At 39.9% G+C, this 19,988-nt stretch overlaps 1 protein-coding gene and 1 pseudogene across 2 annotated transcripts in view; both read right to left on the bottom strand.

The window, feature by feature from the left end:
• The window catches only part of GTF2IRD2B (GTF2I repeat domain containing 2B), a 50,808-nt gene extending 37,057 nt beyond the window's left edge, over positions 1–13,751 (bottom strand). For both annotated transcript variants that reach the window (XM_016153222.2, XM_016153223.2), the window contains exons 1-2: positions 13,617–13,751; positions 7,728–7,831 (exon numbers count right to left, since the gene is read on the bottom strand). In XM_016153222.2, coding sequence (XP_016008708.2) covers positions 7,728–7,826 — 99 coding nt within the window. In that variant the 5' untranslated portion in view covers positions 7,827–7,831; positions 13,617–13,751. The remainder of the gene's footprint in view (positions 1–7,727; positions 7,832–13,616) is intronic.
• LOC107514980 lies at positions 4,664–7,713 on the bottom strand (annotated as a pseudogene).
• Positions 13,752–19,988: the final 6,237 nt, after the last annotated feature.

Below are 19,988 nucleotides of genomic sequence, written 5' to 3'. Positions count from 1 at the left end.
TTTGTGGGGCCTGAGAGGTCTGCTTTAAGAAAAAAATATAAAATTAGGTACACACTGAATATTTATTTAAAATGAGAAAAGTAACCAAGAAAAAAAACAAAACAAATTTATCATGCAAATACCACAAACATCATAAAACCCAGAGAAGAATTTTTTTTTTTATTCACCACCTGTGATATTGTGATTTATAATAAGGAATATATATTTGGTCTTTGTCTACTGTTCCTGGCACAGAACTCCTAAAATCCTTGGAATTTTCTAAATGAAGAGAGTGATAAAAAGTGTCTTTTGTTATGTTTACAAAGTTGATTTTTGGACTGCACCTAAGGATGGGGACTGAGTGCCAGGAGAACCAACTTGGTGATTAGAGGGTTAGAACTTTCGGTGCCACCCCCTGACCTCTGGGGAGGAGAGAGGGACAGGAGGTCGAGTTCAATCACCAATGGCTAGTGATTTAAGCAATCATGTGCCTCTGTAGGAACCCAAAAGGACGAGATAGGGGAGCTTCTAGGTTTGTGAACACGTGATTTGGGGAGAGTGATGTGCCCAGAGAGAGCATGGAAACTACGTGCCCTTTCCCCATTTCCTACCTTATGCATCTCTTCCATCGGGTTGTTCTGAATTGTATCCTTTTATAATAAACCAGTAATCTAATATGTAAAATGTTCCTCTGAATTCTGTGAGCCACTCTAGCAAATTAATCGAACCCAAGGAGGGAGTCATGGGAACCCCCATTTATAACTAAGAGGTCAGAAGCACAAGTGACAGCCTTGACTTGCAGCTGGCATCTGAAGAAGGGGCAGTCTTGTGGGGCAATCCTGTGGGACTGAGCCTGCAAACTGTGGGATCGGATGCTCTCTGGGAAGACAGTTGCAGAACTGAGTTGAACTGTAGGACACCCAATTGGTGTTGGAGAAGAATTGCTTGTTGGTGTGGGAAACCTCCCCACTACATTGGAATTGGGTGCAGAATCTTTTTCTTCTGCTCTTTTCTAGGTTTTATGATGGTATTTTGGCTGCAGACTCTTTGATTGCCTCTTCCTGTGACAATAATTTTTAATATTATTTTAATAATTTAATATTTCTTCCAACATGGTTGATTATATTTTTATTATTGATGGTAGAGATGCATAAAACACAAGAAGTCATACGAAGACACACTTGCTGCTCCTCATAGTGCTACAGGTTTATGACCTACAGATAAGCATTCTGATACATTCTACTTGGTATAATTCCTTTCAAAAGTTAAAAAAAATGTATGGAGTATTTATACCTGCATATGCTACATTATTGGGTATATTCCTGACCAGAAAAAAACTTCTGTTTTGACAAGATATCAGTGAAAAACAAATCCTGTTTACATTTTTACCTATTTAATGATCGGAAGAATTTTCCACAGACTAGCTTCTAGTTCTGTACATTTAAAAACTTGTTTTGCCCCAACTACTTCTGAATACAATACAACCTCAAGCTTTGTCCCTTGATATCATGTTACCAGATGAGTGGACATAGCGGACTGTAAGAATATTCCTGGAAATCATTCCTACACTGGGATGTCTAGCAGTAACTTACCCAGACACAAAAATAACAGTAAGTCACATAATACTTACTTACTACTAAACTAAAACTAAATGCATCCTCAGTCCATCTTCCCCTTCTCAAGAACCCAAAGATGCTATGTCCACTCCAACATCATCCAACACAGTGGGTTATGGTCAGCAGAATGATGACCCTGCCAAGATGTCCACGTCCTAACCCCAGAGCCTATGAATATGTTACCTTACATGGCAAAAAGATATGACTGCATTTGGGATCTTGAGATGGGGAGATTATCTTGGAATAATGGGGGCCAAATGTAATCACAAGGATCTTATCAGGAGGGAGGCAGAAGGAGATGGACAATGGAATCAAAGGGTAAAGTGGTACCCATGCTGGAAGGGTCCACAAGCCAAGGAATGCGGGCGGCTTCTAGAAGCTGAAAAAGGCCAGGCCCAGGTTCTCCTCAGGAGCCTCCAGAGAAGCAATACAGCCCTGCTGACACCTTGATTTTAGCCCTGTAAACCCATTTTTCTGCCTTCTGACCTCCAGGACAGTCAGATAATAAATGTGTATTATTTAAAGCCACTAAGTTTCTGTAATGGGTTACAGCAGTCACGGGAAACTAGTACAGGGGCTATGGCAGAGAGAGTAGAAGGTGACAGTAACTTTAACTGATGTGGTTAAAATACCTTGTTTTAGCAAACTATACAAAAACATATGTGCACATATTGCTAGGACTTTCCCAAGGCCACGGAAGGGGCCAGTGCGAGAGAGGGGAGCCTGGAAGCTCTGGCTCCATTAGCTTCAGAGCAAATCTCTGTTTCTATCAAATGAGCCAAAAATTCAGCAGTTACTCTAACATATAGACTCTGATATCAGGTGATGTTATCGATTTTAGCCTTACTTTGGTCATCTTCAATAGAAAAGATCTTCTTAAAACAATTTTTTCTCATGAAATATGTATATTTAAAAAATTTTAGTAGATATGGAAAAGTACACAGAAGAAAAAAAGAAATCCTCAATAATCCCGTTATCCAGAATTAACCACTATTCATGTCCTGAACTACATATACACATAATTTTTAAGAACAAAATTAGAATCGTACTACTGTATATAGGTTGGCATTCTGCTTTATTTATTTTTGAGCATTTATAATACTGAAAAACATGATTTTCTGAATAAATGTATAATATTCTATCTTAGATTATCCAGTTTGGCCCAATGTAATCACTATGTGCCAGTTTAACCATAACATCTTTGAAAAGTTTTTTCCTATTACAAATAATACTATAATAAATATCCGAGAACATAAATATTTCTGTGCATGTTTGTTTCCATGGGATGAATTCAGACAAGTGAAATACCCGAGTCAAAGGATATAAATTTTTTTTAAGGTTCTTGAAATTTATCACAAACAGTATTTCAGAGGTGGGGCTCACACTCCCACTGGCCCTGTGATAGAGGCCATGTCACCTTCCATTACAAGCATTAAGAATCATTATTTGGGGGCTGTGCTTAGTGACTTGCTTCCCCGGAACAGGATATGGAGAGAGAAAAATAGTAACTTAACAATGGAGGAACATGGCAGATGCTACCTGTATTAGTCTGGGTTCTCCCAAAAAAATAGAATCGACAGAAAATTATATACATACGAAATTTATTATAAGGAATTGGGTCATGTAATTAGCTGGGAAGTCCCACAATCTGCTGTCTGAAAGCCAGAACCCAGAAAAGTTGGTGGTGTAGTTCAAAAGCCTGAGAGCTGGAGAATTGACGGCATAGATTCTAGTCCAAGTCTGAAGGCCTGAGAACCAGGAGCAGGGAAAGATCAATGTTCCAGCTCAACAGGCAGGCAGAGGACAAATTTGACCTTCCTCCATCTTTCTCTCCTATTTGGGCCTTCGACAGATTGAATAAGGCACATCCGCACTGGGAGAGCCATTTGCTTTACTCAGGTTACCAATTCAAATGCTACCCTCTTCCAAAAACGCCCTCACAGACACCTCAAAGGAGTGTCTGTGACTAAGGAGACATGATGACTAAAAGCAATGTGGTACCATGGGGTGGATCCTGGAACAGAAAAAAACTGATGAAATTTGAATGAAGTCTGGAGGTAATTAATAGTAATATGCCAATATTGGTCTATTACTTCTGACAAATGAATCATAATTATATAAAACATACTGTAGACATATATGTTATGGGTGAGGAGTATATAGGAACTCTCTGTACTCTCCCATTTTTCTATAAATCTTAAAAGTATTCCTAAATAAAAATTTATTTTAAAAAACCTCCAAAACTCCTTGGTGCTCAGGGGCTTGAGGGAGGGGCAGGGTAAACAGGGTGAAGTGCTCCAGTTTGGGAAGATGAAAAAGTTCTGGGGATGGGTGGTGGTGATGGCCACACAACCATGTGAGTGTATTTAATGCCACTAAACTGTGTACTAAAAATGGTTAAAATGGTAAATTTTATGTGAGAGAGATAAATATCTTATCACAACAAAAAACTCTCATTTTCCCCGAGGAAAACTTCATAGCTCACGTCCAATCCATCAGTAAGTTCTATTGACTCTACCTTCAACAGATCATTCTAGTCCTATCATTTCTTACCTCCTCTACCATTCCTATCCTAGACTAAGACACTGAAATTTCCTAGCCAAACCACAGCCACAGCCTCAGCCTGCTAACTAATCTCCCTGCTTCCAGAAGTACCATTCCCCCACACCGCCCTTTCACTCAAAACCTTCCAGTGGTTCCCACCACACTGAGGAAAGAAGTTCAGAGCTCTATATGATCTGACCACTAGGTGCCTTTTTTTTTTTTTTTTTTTTGATCATTTTAACCAGAAATGTCAGACCAGTCAATAGGAAGACAAACCTTACATAGATGCCTGTATCACTACCTGCATGGAGGGTCTCCACAGCAATGGGCATGCATGCATTTCCTTTTGAAACAGGCAGATTGAGTGCATAAATACCACAAAATAACCAGGCTGGGAGGGGTCACAGGCCACGAGGGAACCATGCTTCAAAGACAATCAAGGCATTAAGTATGGGACCTACAAGTGACAGTTCACTTCACTATATGTATAATTTAAATATTAAAAGAAAGGCGACCACAATATATAAATGTGCGAGTGGCTTTAGTCAGAGAAAACAAATGAGCTAGGTGGTGCCATGCATGTGGAGGGCTTGCCATCATCTACTCTCTCTCTGTTTTTCTCCCGACCTTACTTGCAGAGTCACCTGCAGTCACAAAATAAATTAGCTGGCTTTGGTTCCATGTGAGAAAGTCCCACTAGTGTCCTTGGCTGTGTCCTCTTCCCTGCGGGTAGGGAGGTGCCCTGGAAGTGAGAATACTGAGCCCTGAATGTAAACATCCCCGGGGATAGCCCTAGACACCCTGGAGGGACTGGGGAGGCGGTAGGAAAAGGCCAGGAGGAGGGGAGTGCAACTGCAGGGCCGGGCAGGTGCCACGTGTCACCTGGCCTCGGCTGGGAGAGCAGGAATGACTGAGGCGGCATCCACTTTTCCAATTAAAGCTTAAATGGCCAGACGATTCTGTTTCCCTGTTAACTGTCCAGACGTGGGGTTCCTTAGAACTGACTTCTGCTACTGGGGTCGAACTGTAACAACCGGACGATGGAGGGGTCATTTCTGGCATCTTTAATAAATTCTTCCAGGGACAGTTTGTCCTCATCGTTGGTGTCCATCTGCCTGAAGACCTTGTCTGTCCATTTCTCCGGGGTGGACTCGTCCTCCGCATCTTTATCACCGAGTCCACTATTTTGTAAATAGCCTGCACGATCTCCAGCCTCTCGCTGTGGCTGATGTAGCCGCTGCCATCCAGGTCGTACAAGCTGAAGACCCGGTTGAGCTTCTGCTCCAGCTTGCCGCGGGAGGTGATGCTCAGCATGATGATGATGAACTCCTGGGAGTCGATGGTGCCATCGCCACTGGTGTCAAAGGTGCGGGAGACGTGCTCCGCGAACTTGGAGGCGCTGCCATTGGGTAAGAAGTTGGTGTAGATCTTGAACTCGTACACGGTCAGGTGGCGGCTGGGTCAGTCCTTGAGGAAGCCCTTGTACCACTCCTGCAGCTCGTAGTCAGTGAACTCCATCTTCTCACGCAGGTCCTGCTGCACCTCGGGCCACAGCTTGCTGTTCTGCTTGCCCATGGCGGCAGGTGCCCAAGACGGAGTGGAGGCGGAGGTGGAGTAGGGGTCAGAACCTCCGGGGCTGGTTCTGTGTCCTTGTCCGGCCACTAGGCCATGCCCTCCTTGCGCGCAGGACGCCGGCTGCTGCCTCGGAAGGGTGGTTAGGAGATTGGACCTCCTAGCGCCTGCAGCTGCTCCATGGGCCCCGAGCTCATCGCCGCCCAGAAAGACAAAAGGAAGCTGGCCATGCCGGAGGGAGTGAGGGAGGGAGCGAGGTGGGGGGCCTGTGCATCCGCCGGTCTGCGGGTTCGCAGGTCTACGGGTTTGCGGGTCCGCAGGCCCGCTGCCTGCAGCCTCAGTTGCCCGTATGCCCCCACAAGGTGCCTCTTGAACCTTACCTCTATCCACTTCTCCTTTGCTCACTCTGCTCCAGTGTTACTAGACTTCTTGATGGTCCTTGAAAATAACAACCTTGTTCTCACCGCAGGGCCTTTGCACAAGCTGTTCTCACCACTTTGAACACTCTGCCCCTGGATACTGGTATGACTCACTTCATCCAGGTCTTTGCATAATTTCTCCATGACCGTCTGTTCATTTCACCATCTGTCTCTTCCCTAAACCTGTTTCTTGACCTTCCGTTTCTTTATGTTACATTTATTATATTTACTAATACAAACATGCACACACAGAACTTGCTCATTGTCTCTCTCTCCAAGCAGGACAGATTTTTGTGAGGGGGACCTCATCTGTCTTCTCAAGTCTTGTGGCCCTAGTGCCTGGAAGAAGGTCTAGATGTAGGAGGCACTTCATGAATATTTGTGAAATAAAGCAATGTGATCAGTTCTAGGTTAAGATATTTCTAGTTCTCTTCAAACAGATCTTGATGTTTTCTTTTAAAATGTATTACAAGTTTTAAAAGAAAAAAAAAAACAATTTTATTTATCTCCAAATAATCTAGGATAATCTCCCCATCTCAAGAGCCTGCACTTGATCACATCCGTAGAGTTCCTTTTGACAGGTAATACAACATTCACAGGCTTGGGGATGAGAATATGGATATCTTTGGGGATCATTATCTAGTTTATCATAGGTTGCCTTCAAAATTTCTCTTTATATTTGGTTTTCTACAGTTGAAATATGTTGGGTCTAAGGGTGTGTGTGTGTGTGTGTGTGTGTGTGTGTGTATGCGAATTCATGTGTGTATGAGTTATGTTTGAGTTTGGTACTTTGCTAATTGACCCAATAATGTTCTTTATAGAAAAATAAAAATAAATATCTATGTTTATGTTTTTTTCTGGTCAAGGAATCAATCCAGGTTTGGTGTCCTGTCTCTTCAGTCTCCTTCTATCTAGAACAGCTCTCCCGCCTTTCTTTGTCTTTCATGACATTGGCATTTATAGAAGTCTAGTCCAGTTATTTTGTAGAATGTCCCATAATTTGGGTTTGTTTGATGTTTCTCATGAGATTCAGGATATGCAGTTTTGATAGGAACGCCACAGAAGTGGTACTGCTTCTTCTCAGTGTAGCGTATCAGGAGGCACGTGATGTCAGTCTGTCCCATTACTGCTGATGTTTGCTTTGATCACTTCATTAAGGGGATATCTGTCAGCTTCCCTCATTTTTATAAAGTTACTGATTTTCCCTTTTTAATCAAGAAGTATCTTGTGATGAGATATTTTGAGGTTATGTAAATTTACCATTTACATTTGGATGTAAACAGATACATAAAAGTGGGTTATTATTGAATTTAGACCAAAAAAAATATTCTCAAACAAGGTAACACAGGTGCCTTCTCCTCAAGTAAATTTTCAGATCTGGAAAGCTTAAATTAATATCATATCAATAATGTACAAAAAACAAAAATAGATAATTTTAAAAAGTTATCTGATAAGCCCATTACCCTCTGTGAAGAAGGGTGGGCACATGCAAAACTGAAGCTGAACATTAAAAATGACAGCAAAGTGTTTCCTGGTTCTGTTATTTCGCCAGTCATCCAACCATGGAACGTTTTATAGGACTGTGAAGCTGTCTCACCATGGACTCAAGAGCAGACACGAGGAATGTCACCACCATCCTGCTCTCGGAAGACTCCTCATCTTCAACTGGCAGGGCAGACATTGCTACTTGGGCCATGATCCCTGTACAAAAGAAGAAGAAAGTAAATGCCAGAAATGCACAGTGTCCTGCTAAACATAAGGTTACAGCTGTGAGGGTCCTCACAGATGACCTACTTCAAACCTTCCTTTAGAGTTGAAAAAATTGACATGTAAAGATATTAAATAGTTTTCCCAAGTTCTCTGTATAGTAATGCTAACTTTCATATAATGTCTCTTCCAAGAAACCTAGACATCAACTCCCCATAAAGTAAATTCAAGTTAACTGCTTCCCAGATGAGAAGGGTAAGGAAATGATCCTTGCTGATGCGATGATGTTTTGTCAGATTTCAGTATGGCAGTGCCAGACACCACATTTCATTTCACATACACAGAAAAGGGATAAGTGGGTTTGAATGGAAGAGAAAGCCCCTTCTTTCCTTTTTTCTAGGACTTCTGCTGCATAAAAGCTTACTCTAATTTTGCTAAACTCTAAATCAAGTTAGCATTAAGAAATTTCTTTGAAAAAGTTTCTCCAACACCATAGAGTTTTTTGAAATAAAGCATGCAAACTAAATACTTGTCAGTTGTGTCATGCCCCTTCCATAGCTGGCTTAATGATATTTGCAAGCAAAAGAGAAATAAAGCAGGCCAGGCTGGTGACATAAGTTTACAGAGCATGAGGCATAATGTGCTGGTCCCCACAGAACCAGCAGCCATGAGAGCCAGGTTGTGGGTTTCAAAGACCACTAACCAGCTCTATGACGCCAGTGAGCTGCATCCAGGCTCTGCTATGAAGGAAACACTAAATCAACCACCATCACCTCTTTGTCTGAGCCCCCTCAATTTAAAATCAAGGGGACCACATATTATATAAATCTATCCACACAAAATGTCCAGAATAGAGAAATCTCTAGAGACAGATCAATGGTGGCTTAGGGCTGAGGGGTGGGGTAGCTAAAGGGTACAGGGTATCTTTTTGGCATGATGAAAATGTTCCAGGATTGACTGTGATGATGACTACACAACTCTATGAATACACTAAAAACCACTGAACTATATATACACTTTAAATGGGTGAATTGTATGGTATGTGAATTTTATCTCAGTAAGGCTGTTTCAAAAAATCAAATGAAATCAAAGAGAGGCTGGATGGAGAAAAAGGAAATTAACACTCAGCGAACACATACTAGGTGCCACTGCTTTTCTGATCATCCATTTTAATACTCACACACCTTCTAAGTGAAAAATTATTCTCATGCAAGCACCCAGAATGGGGAGGAAGCTTGCTCAGGGTTGTGCAGATGATTCAAGGTAGAGCAGAGGCTGGGGCTGCAGTGGAGGGGCAGACAAGCAAATGGAAGACCGCTTGGAGCCTAGATAAAGGACCTTGTAGGGGCAGATGCCCCATGATTAGGGTGACCGCAAGTCCCAGCCAGGACAGTTCTAGTTCACTATCATTGCAGGTGAAATTAGTAATAGTGCTCCCTTCACTCTCAAGTGTCTGGAGGATGTATTATAAAATGTTTCCATGTGGGTGGTTTGTGAAATGAAAAATACCACTAGAACATTACGTTGTGTGTCCTTAAAATGACCTTTAAGCTCAGAGATCTCTCGATGAAGCAAACCAAAAAGCAGTCAAACTGGGACACTCATATCCGAGCTCAAATATTATTTATGTCTGCGTAGTTTATTCAGCAAGAAGAAAAAATGGTCAAAATGATCATTCGATGTTTTTGAGTTCCACCTAGTTTTGTTCAGCCTATTATTTTATTTTCTGCTGAAAACCATAGTTTTGATATCACAGTCTTCTTAGGGATTATAGTGATGTAATGGACAGAAACAGTATCTTTACCACTGGCACTAATAGATATTGATCAAGCAATTTACTTTTGTGTTTTAGAGGAAATCCATTATTTCTCAATTCTCTAAGGAAAGAATTGAGAAATAATAGATACAATGGAGTCATGTCATACACACATTCAGCTTATGAGAGTTTAACCATGATTGAGCTGAAAAAGTGAAATGAGAAAAACAGCTATTTAAATATCACAGTCACTTTCTGCAATTCCGATATAGGAACACCTGACTTAGGAGCGAGCATGAGATCAGAGCCTGGAATATGTGAGCCCCTCAAATGATCTCAGTTCTCTGGGGCCTCTCAGCATGAGCATCTCACAACACTACATGTGAATCCAGCATTTAAACATGAATGTTTTTATACACCTAAACTACTTCATTGGATGATGCATGTTAGAAACTATGATCTATGTCAATACTGCAGGAAAAGCTAGCTTGTAAGGACTTAGTGAGAGGTCACAATTATAGGTGTGGCCACAATGCATATTTTGAATTAAGTGGGTCAGACAGAGAAAGACAAATATCGCATGATTTCACACACATGTGGAGTCTAAAGAACAAAATAAACAAACAACAACAAGAAAAATGGAAATAAACTCATAGGACTAGAGAATATTTTGAGGGCAACTAGATGGGAAGGGGGTTGGGGGGGATGGTGAAAGAGGGTAAAGGGATTAAGAAGTACAAATGGATAGTTACAAATCAGACATAGAGATATAAAATGTTAGCTAAGGAAAATAGTTAATGATGTTATAATAAATCGTAAGGGGGAAGAGGTACCAGATTTAGTGGGGTGATCACTTTGTGAGTTATATAGATCTCTAATCACTATGTTGTACAACTGAAACTATTATTGTACACCAACTATAATTGAAAAAAAAAACTTACTGAATTGTACAATATAAATACAAGCAACTGTTTGTTATATTGCAATAAAGCTGGGGAAAAAAAGTCATGCAAAAAAAAAAAAAAGGAAAGAAAGAAAGAAACATAGTTATAAGCCAACATGGTGTTTCCCACCCTGAGGAAAAAAAAAATCACTGCATTCTAATAAAGCTAAAAATCCTTGACAATGAGGGCTTATATCACAAGAGTAAAATCTCGCAGTCTATAAGGTAATAACTATTTTTCTATTCAAATCTAAAGCACCAGCAATGTTCATTTTGATCACAGATTTTATATAATACTTAATTTTTGGCTTTTAAAACTGACATGTAAACTAAAAAGATCCTAAAGTCTCATAGTTTTCCCAGCAACCCTGGGGGACTTTCTCGCTTTTTCAACATATTTTACTATTGAAAAGCAAACAGGGGTCAACAATCTGCGGTCTGTGGTCAAATCCAGACTGCCACCTATTTTTGTAAATACAGTTTTATTGGCACACTGACACACTCATTTGTTTACATCTTGTATATGGCTGCTTTCCGTCAAAGGCAAGGCTGCATGCATGTGACAGACCATGTTTCTCCAAAGCTGAAATATTTATTATTTGGACCTTGACAGAAAAAGTTTGCCCATCCTTGATCTACAATTCATTTCCATCACTTACAATCTTCATCATTTGGAATATCATCTATTTCATTTATCAAACCTTGGAAATCTTGAAATATAGGCCTGGTTTATTTTTTAAAGTGTTTCTAAGTTTTCCTTTCTAAAGGTTAATTTTTCAGGTCTCTGACACCTTGATTTTAATTTACAAGTTCCTGGAGTACCACACTCTCCACAGCTCAGCTCAGGCCTACAGTCAATGGAAACTACAAACTCAAGCGTAACCTTTTCAGCATTCAAGAAAAATGTATTGAGGCAGTTAAAAGGAATGAACTTACAGTTTAAAATAAATAAGTCCTGGGGATGTAGTGTAAAGCATGGTGACTATGGTTAACAATACTGTATGGTATATTTGAAAACTGCTAAGAGAGTAGATCTTAAAAGTTCTCATCACAAGAAATAAAACTATGTGAGGTGATGGATGTTGACTAAACTTATTGTGGTGATCATTTTACAATGCATACATATATCAAATCACTATGGTGTTACCAAAAATGAATACAATATTGTATGTCAATTATACCACAATAAAACTGAAAAAATTTTTTTAAAAGAATAACAACAAAGTATTCAAGACAATGAAGTAGTCTATTCTGGAATAACTAAGGAGAATGGAAGAAAACTAGAAATAACATATCTTTTTGAACAAATTTAAATGATTAATATAGTCAAGAAGTTTAGCTTAGCCAAATAAATTAATAAAAATTAAAATAACAACAATAACCAAAAACGTACTGAACACCTGCTATGTGAAAACATACACTGCTGGCAGGGAGGAAACAAAGGTGAATAAAATCCACCGCCTGCACTCTCAAGTGAGACAGACCTGCACAGACATGGCAGAAGAGCAGGTAATAAAGGCAAAGCAAAAGCCAGACATCCTTGAAATAGTCCAGGGCATCTGGGGACAGAGTCAACAACTGGGGAGATAAGAGAGTGAAGGCACGTAAGGTCTGCAGACTGAGAACAAAGAAAGAGCTTGTCCAGGATGAGGGAGTGGGCAAAAACCCAGAGTTCTGGCCAGCAGACACCAGAAGCTAAACAACATACAGAAGGGTGACCCACTCCAAATTGCCACTGAAGATTAACATTTGCCGCAGCTGGGGCCAAGCCCTGTGTCCACTAAAGGCATATAAGATCAAGCCTTCCTCCCCAAGTGGAAAACTGGAGAAAGGATGCTCAATTCTTCAGCTGCAGCTCTGAGTAGTATTCAATTTGCCAACATCCAATCTTGTATCTAGACATCTGTTTACTTCAAATTACCACCACGAAACTAAACTATGAAAATTTCCTCCCTTAAAACACAAATCTTGGCCCAGCAATTCCACTCTTTGGTATATACCCAAGAGTTGAAAACATGCACACAAAAATGTGTACACGAAATGTTCATGGCAGCATTATTCTCAACAGCCCAAAACAGAGTAAACAACCCAAATTGCCATAAACTGATGGAAAATTAAAATGTGGTATACCCATATAATGATTATTTAGCCTCAAAAAAGAATAAAATAAGCCATAAGACTCCTTATTCCATCTGCAGGAAAAAGTGTCCAGAATCGGTAGAGCCATAGAGACAGAGTATATTAGCGGTTGCCAAGGGCTGGGGTGGGAAATGGAGAATGGTTCCCTAATTAGGATATGGGGTTTCTTTCTGCGTGATAAAAACGTTCAGGAATTAGATGATTGCAAAACTCTATGAATAAACTAAAAACTACTGAATTATGCACTTTGAAATAGTGAAATTTTATGGAGTATCTCAATAATGTTATTAAACAGCAAAGCTTGGGTTTGAAGGGCAGAAAATAGCCCTGCGAGCCTTTTTCCCCCTTTATCTCTAAGCCATAATGGACTGCAGACCTGGGCCAGAGGCTAATCTTACTGTCTCTGCCAACTAACCCGCCGGCTGCGCGACTGACAACACCCACGACAAAACTAAGGCTGCTGGCTACTCAGTAACGCGCATGTGAGGGGTGGCGCCCGGCAGTTACCAAGCAACTGCAGCGACCCAGCCCCCCTCACCCAACCAATCAGACACGTCCGCACACAGAACGAGAGCCCTGCGCACGTCAGGCGGAGCGTGACCTCACCGGCACCGTGCCCCAAAGGGTCCACAGCTTGCAGCTAGCTCGGGGCCCAGAGCTTGCAGCATCCGCCCCATTGCCCCACACAGCCAATCAGAAGGGAGAAGGATGCGCGTTCCGTGCGTGCGACCGTTGCCCCCACGGCAGGGCTTCCCTGCCCCACCCCCACTCCTGGGGCCCTGCTCTCCGCGACAGGGTTCGGGGACCAGCTGGGCTGGCGGAGAAAGGGGCGCTTCCCTTCGGGCGCCTGGGCGTATGGCCTCCGTTTCGCCAGGTCCGCGGGAGAAGAAAGTTCCAAGAAAAGCACCCGCTCTTAATGGCGGCGAGGGCGGGGTACGCACCTGAGGTCCCCACCGGCGGGCAACGGCCGCCTGGCACTGGGGTCCGAGGGCTAGGCTACCAGCAAGCTGCCAAAAGCCGCGGGCAGCAGCCCGGACGACGAGGAGGCTGGGGTGCGGCGTGTGGGCGGCGGCCTAGGCCCTGCTCCCCACTATCCCTCCTTTTTCTCTGTTTTCCTTTTTTTTTTTTTTTTTTTTTTTTTTGGCTTCCTGGAAGGCACCCTCAACTCGTGTGTCCGCAGCGCCCCAAGTGGGAGTTGCTGTTTCCGGTGCCGTCGAATTCAGTTTAGCTGCACACTGAGTTTGTTTGGAGGCTCCCCGTCCCGTTCAGCTGAAGGCTAGACATGCTCATCCATCTCCAGCCTTTGATGAGTGGCTGGCACGTGTCTGGTCTCTTTCCTAGACAGCGCCCCCAAACGTGGACGTGCTTTCTTGCTGTTATTTAGAATACTATAGCAGGAGCGTAATCTATAGCTTTAGAGCAGTGAGGTCACAACACCAGTGACCGGTGAAACTGCCTTAAAACCCTCAACTTATTTGTTATAACACCGTGTCCTGACTTTTCTGTGGGTCAGTGACGTAGCCAGCCAATTATGAGCTGACCATCAGATGATGGTTGCACTTTAGCAAGTAGTCAAATGTTAAAAAAGAGTTATTTAATTTACAGGTTCAAATTTAAAGTATGTGAAAAGGAGAATAGGTTACAGATTCCACTTACCCATTGCTCGGATTTAAGATATGCCTTATTTCATATTTTGAAGAGCTATAATACAATTGAAGGCACTGTTTTCATTCCTCTGTCTTTCCTTGACAAAAGGTAAGTATGTGTAATACACAATTTCCTTTGCAAAAAGAAAAGTCTCAAATTTGCTGACATTTTTAAGTGGCTATCAAAAATATGCTTCCTAGCAGATGCTGTTTTAAAAACTTTTGTCAAAGGTCATTCAACAATTATCTGCCTTTCTGACATCATTTTCAAAAGATGCTTGAAAATATTTCTATTATGTTAAAATTAATTCTTTTTATTCAGAGGAGTTATGTTCTATAAAGTTGCAGCAAACACTTAGCAAGACTGAACCACTGCTTCCAGGGAGAAAACCAAGGTTTCTAGCAGGCTCTGATCAATACATTTTTGTGACCCTATCAATACATATCCTTGTTTTATGTATTTCTGTTTAAAGACATCTGATTTAATATATATGTTTGATTTAGTAGTTGCTCTTACGGCCAATGGCATTGTAACTCATGCATAAGGTAGCTTATCTAATGATTATTTTCTGCGTAAGGCACATCAAAGCCTTGTGCTTAGGAAATCTAAACATTTTAGCATTACATTTGGACATTTTAAACAACAAAACCAACAAAAAGCACAAATATATGAACAGTATAGCATTAAACAGACCAGGAAAAGGATACTTGTTGATAGTGCAATAGCTGAAATAAAACGGTTGCTTTTTTCTACCTCAGCTGGGAATTGCTGCAGGCAACTCAAAATTTTTGCCACGCTGTATGTGCCTGCAAAAAGCTGGGGAAAGCACTGCAAGTATTGCTTTTGGGTTTACCTATTAAATTTTAGTCAGTAGGTGAATTCACAAATACGAAATTTCTCTCCTCTCATTCTTTTTTGAACTCATTCCAGTTAACCGACACCACTACATAAAACTTTTTCCAAGGTCACTAGTGAGCTCCACATTACTAAATCCTATAGTCATTTTTCAGTGCCTGAATTACTTGATCTATCAGCATTTAACATAAGCAATCACTACATCTGAAATACTGGGCTTCTAAGAAGTCACAATTGGCTGTTGTTCTGCCTACTTTTCCGGCTGTTTTCCTCAGTCTGTTGCAGGGCTTTCTCCCTGCCTGACCTTTACATAGAGCAGTAACAGGGTTTAGTCTTGGATCTCTTTCCTGTCTTCTCTCACTCCTTAGATGACCTCATTCAGTCTTGGGGCCTTAAATACCGTTGATATGATTATAACTCTCAACTATGTGCCTCCAGCCCAGAACGTGTACCCCAACCTCCAGTCTATGTAACCAACTGCCTACTTTGAAATCTTCACTTTGAGGATGAATAGGCATCCCAAACATAAAATGTCCTACCCTCTCCCCAGTTCCTCCTGAAGTTTTCTCAATGACTGGAACTCCATTCTTCCAGTTACTCAGGCCCAAAACATTAGAAGCGCCCTTTACTTTTCCCATACCATGCAGTAATCCTTCAGACAACTCTGTTGTAATTTAACCAAGATTCTACCACTTTCCGACCACCATCACTACTATCATCATACTGGTCCAAATAACATAATCTCTTGCAATTGTAACTAATTTGTCTCCATGATTCCACCCTTAACCCTCTTCAGATTATTCTTAACACATCTGGAAGACTTCTGTAACTTGTAACTCATTTCATCCCTCTGGTCAACACTGCCTAATAACTTTTCATCTCAGAATAAAGAGTACAGATTCTGACTTATGCTCTGGCCAAGATGTAGTAACAAAAATTGGATTTATCCTCTCATCTGAAACTACTAAAAAACAAAAAAGCAAAATACATAAGGGAAAATTATGAGCAGGTTTTTGGCACAAAATTTTCTGATTTTAGTGAAATGAATAAATTCCTTGAAAGACAAATTATCAAAGCTCAAGAGAAATAGATAATTTAAATGCCCTATATTAAAGAAATTGAAATATAGATAAAAACCCTTTCACATGGAAAATTCCATACCCAGGTGACTTCACTGTGATTTCTACCAGAAGGTTAAAGTAAAAATAAATCATTCCGGGGGTGGGTGGGTTGAGGGGCTGGGAGAATGGGGTGAAGATTAAAGAAGTACAAATTAGTAGTTGATAGTTGGGCACGAGGATGGGGCGCACGGCACAGAGAATGCAGTTAGCATTAATATGATGGCTAGGTGGAGGGCCAGGGGAGGGAGGGAGCAATTGGGGGGATCATTTTATGAACTATATAGATGTCTAACTAATGTACTATATACTTGAAGCTAATTTAAATAAATTTATTTTTAAAAAATTCCAAAAGTTGAAAGAAATTCTAACTCATTCTATGAGGCCAGCATTGCCATGATTCCCAGACCAGACAGATATTACAAGAAAAGTAAAGCCAATATCCCTCATGAACATAGATGTAAAAAGTCTCCATAAACTTTTTTTCTCAATTTTTAAAAATATTAAAACATAAAATTTACCATCTTAACCATTTAAAGTATACAGTTCAGTGGCGTTCAGTACCTTCGTAAAATGCAACCACCGCCATTCACCTCCATAATTCTTTTCGTCTGGTATAACTGAAACCTCATACCCATTAAACAGGTACTCTTACTCCCCCTCCCCCCAGCCCCTGGCAACTATTCTACTTTTTGTCTCTAAACACTCTAAATACCTCCTATGTAAGTGGAGTCATACAACATTTGTCTTTTCATGACTGGTTTATTTCTGTAATTATATTCTGTATATGTCTCTGATTTAGTTGCTTTATTGTGTTAAGTCCTCTGTTTCATTACTTATCTTCTGCTGGTGGTTCTATTCATTATTGTGAGAGGGATATTAAAGTCTCTATTATGGTCAAGATGTCTATTTCTGGCTGCAGTTGTGTCCATTTTTGCTTCATATAGTTAGATGGTCTGTCATTAGATGTGTGTTTATAATTGTTATATTTCTTGCTGTATTGAAACTTTTATTAGCATATAATGTTTTTCTTTGTCTCTTGTAAGCTTTTTGGTTTTAAAGTCTATTTTGTCTTCTATTAGTATAGCCGCTCCTGTTTTCTTTTGGTTACTATTTGCATGGAACATATTTTTTTTCATTCTTTAACTTTCAATCAATTCGTTTCATTGAATCTCTCAGAGACAGCATATAGGTGAATCATGGTTTTTATTTATTCTGCCAATTTGTCTTTTGATTGCCTAGTTAAATTCATTTATATTTAGAGTAATTACTGATAAGGAGGAACTACTGACATTTTGCTATTTTCTATATGCCTTATAGCTTTATTGGCCTCATGTTCTGCATTACAGTTTTCTTTTGTTTAGTCGATTTTCTATTATGAAACATTTAAATTCCTTTCTTATTTCCTTTTGTGTATATTCCATAGCTATAGTCATGAGCTGCAGAATGACATTTTAGCCAACGGTGAACCACATATACAATAGTAGTCCCATAAGAAGAGCCCCCAAGAAAGTTCACAATGAAGGGTTTAGCAGAAACTTTTATAGATCTCAATTAGCTACTTAAAAGGTTTGAAAACATCAACCCTAACACCAAGCAAATTTTCATCAATAGAAAAGAATGTTCAGGAAGCATTGTCTGCTTAGAAACAAATCAATGGTAAAAAAGAAGAAGAAGAAGAAGAAGAAGAAGAAGAAGAAGAAGAAGAGGAAGAGGAAGAGGAAGAGGAAGAGGAAGAGGAAGAAGAAGAAGAAGAAGAAGAAGAAGAAGAAGAAGAAGAAGAAGAAGAAGAAGAAGAAGAAGAAGAAGAAGAAGAAGAAGAAGAAAGAGAAGAAAAGAAAGAAAAAGAAAGAAGCGAAGCAAACCACCAAGGACATATTTCTGAAATAGTGACACCTCCTCAAGAAGAGCCTCAGTCAGTTCCTTCAGGAGGTGTTCCAGCAGAAGGCATTGGTATTATGGAAGATGACAGCTCCACGCATGTTATTGTCCCTGAAAATCTTCCAGTGAAACAAGATGCAGAGGTGGAAGATAGTGATATTAATGACCCTGACCTTGTATAGGCCTAGGCTAATGTGTGTGTTTGTGTCTTAGTTTTTAACAAAACAATTTAAAAATAGAAAAAAGTTTATAAAATAAGAATATAAAGAAAATATTTTTGCACAGCTAGCTGTACAATGTGTTTGTGTTTTAACTGTTTCTATGAAAGTTTAAAAAATTAAAAAGTTATAAAGTTACAGTAAACTAAGATTAAATTATTATTGAAGAAAAAATTTAAAATAAATTAGTGTGGCCTAAAGATGCTCTGTTTATAAAGTCTACAGAAGTGTCTAGTAATGTCCTAAGCCTTCACATTCACTCACCACCCACTCACTGACTTGCCCAGAGCAACTTCTAGTCCTGCAAGCTCCATTCATGGAAAATACCCTATGCAGTTGATAGTTGGGCACGAGGAGGGGGAGCACAGCACAGAGAATGCAGTTAGTATTAACATGATGGCTAGGTGGAGGGCCAGGGGAGGGATCTTTTATACCATATTTTGCTGTATCTTTTCTATGTTTATATATGTTTACTTATACGGATACTTCTGTATTACAACTACCTTCAGTATTCAGTGAAGTAATGTACTGTGTAGACTTGTAGTCTAGGAGCAAAGGTTATACCATATAGTCTAGGTATATAGTAAACTTTATCATCCAAGTTGGTGTAAGTACACTCTATGATGTTCCCACGATGACAAAATCACCTAAAAACACATTTCTCAGAGTGCATCCCCATCATTAAGCGACTAATGAGTGTATTTTCTTTGTGGTTACTATGGAGATTACATTAATTAACATCCTAAAGTTAAAACACTCTAATTTGAATTTATACCAGCTTAACTTCAATAGCATACAAAAACTCCACTCCTTTACAACTCTATCCCCTTCCCTTTTGGTTGTTGAAGTCACAAAAATTACATCTTTACACATTGTGTGCCCAAAAGCATATCTAATAATCCTTTTAAATATATTATATTCTGAAATTATGTAGAAAACAAGTCAAAATTACAATAATACTAGCTTTTAAACTAATTTTTTCTTTAAATGTATTAATCTCTTAAATCATGTAGAAAACAAAATGAGCAATTACAAATTATTGTTACAATAATACTTGCTTTCATAATTGCTCATTTATTTATCTTTATTGAGATCTTGAATTCTCCATATGGCTTCAAGTTACAGTCGAACATCCTTTCATTTCAATTTACAGGACTCACTTGAGCATTTCTTGCAAGGCAGGTCCTAGTGGTAATGAACTTATTCCTTTTGTTTATTTTCGAGGAGGGTGCCAAAACCATACAATAAGGAAAAGACAGCTTCAACAAATGGTGCTGGGGAAACTGGGTATCCCCATGCAAAGAATAAAATTGGACCCTTAGTTTACAGTATTTATAAAATTTAACTTGAAGTGAATCAAAGACCTAAACACAGGGTTGAAACTACAAAATTCTTGACGAAGAAAACATAGAGGAAAAACTTTATGACATTGGTTGAAATAGATAAATTGAACATCAAAATTAAAAAATTTTGTGCTACCCATGGAATAGGAGGAAATATTTACAAATTATATATTTGATAAGGAATTAATATCCAGACTATGTGCAGGGTGAACTTAAGAACATAGCCCCTCCGCATACTCAGAAGACTGCCA

Source organism: Rousettus aegyptiacus, unplaced genomic scaffold (assembly GCF_014176215.1).
Source record: "Rousettus aegyptiacus isolate mRouAeg1 unplaced genomic scaffold, mRouAeg1.p scaffold_m13_p_8, whole genome shotgun sequence".
Taxonomy (NCBI): Eukaryota; Metazoa; Chordata; class Mammalia; order Chiroptera; family Pteropodidae; genus Rousettus; species Rousettus aegyptiacus.
This window is presented reverse-complemented; position numbering and strand designations above follow the sequence as displayed.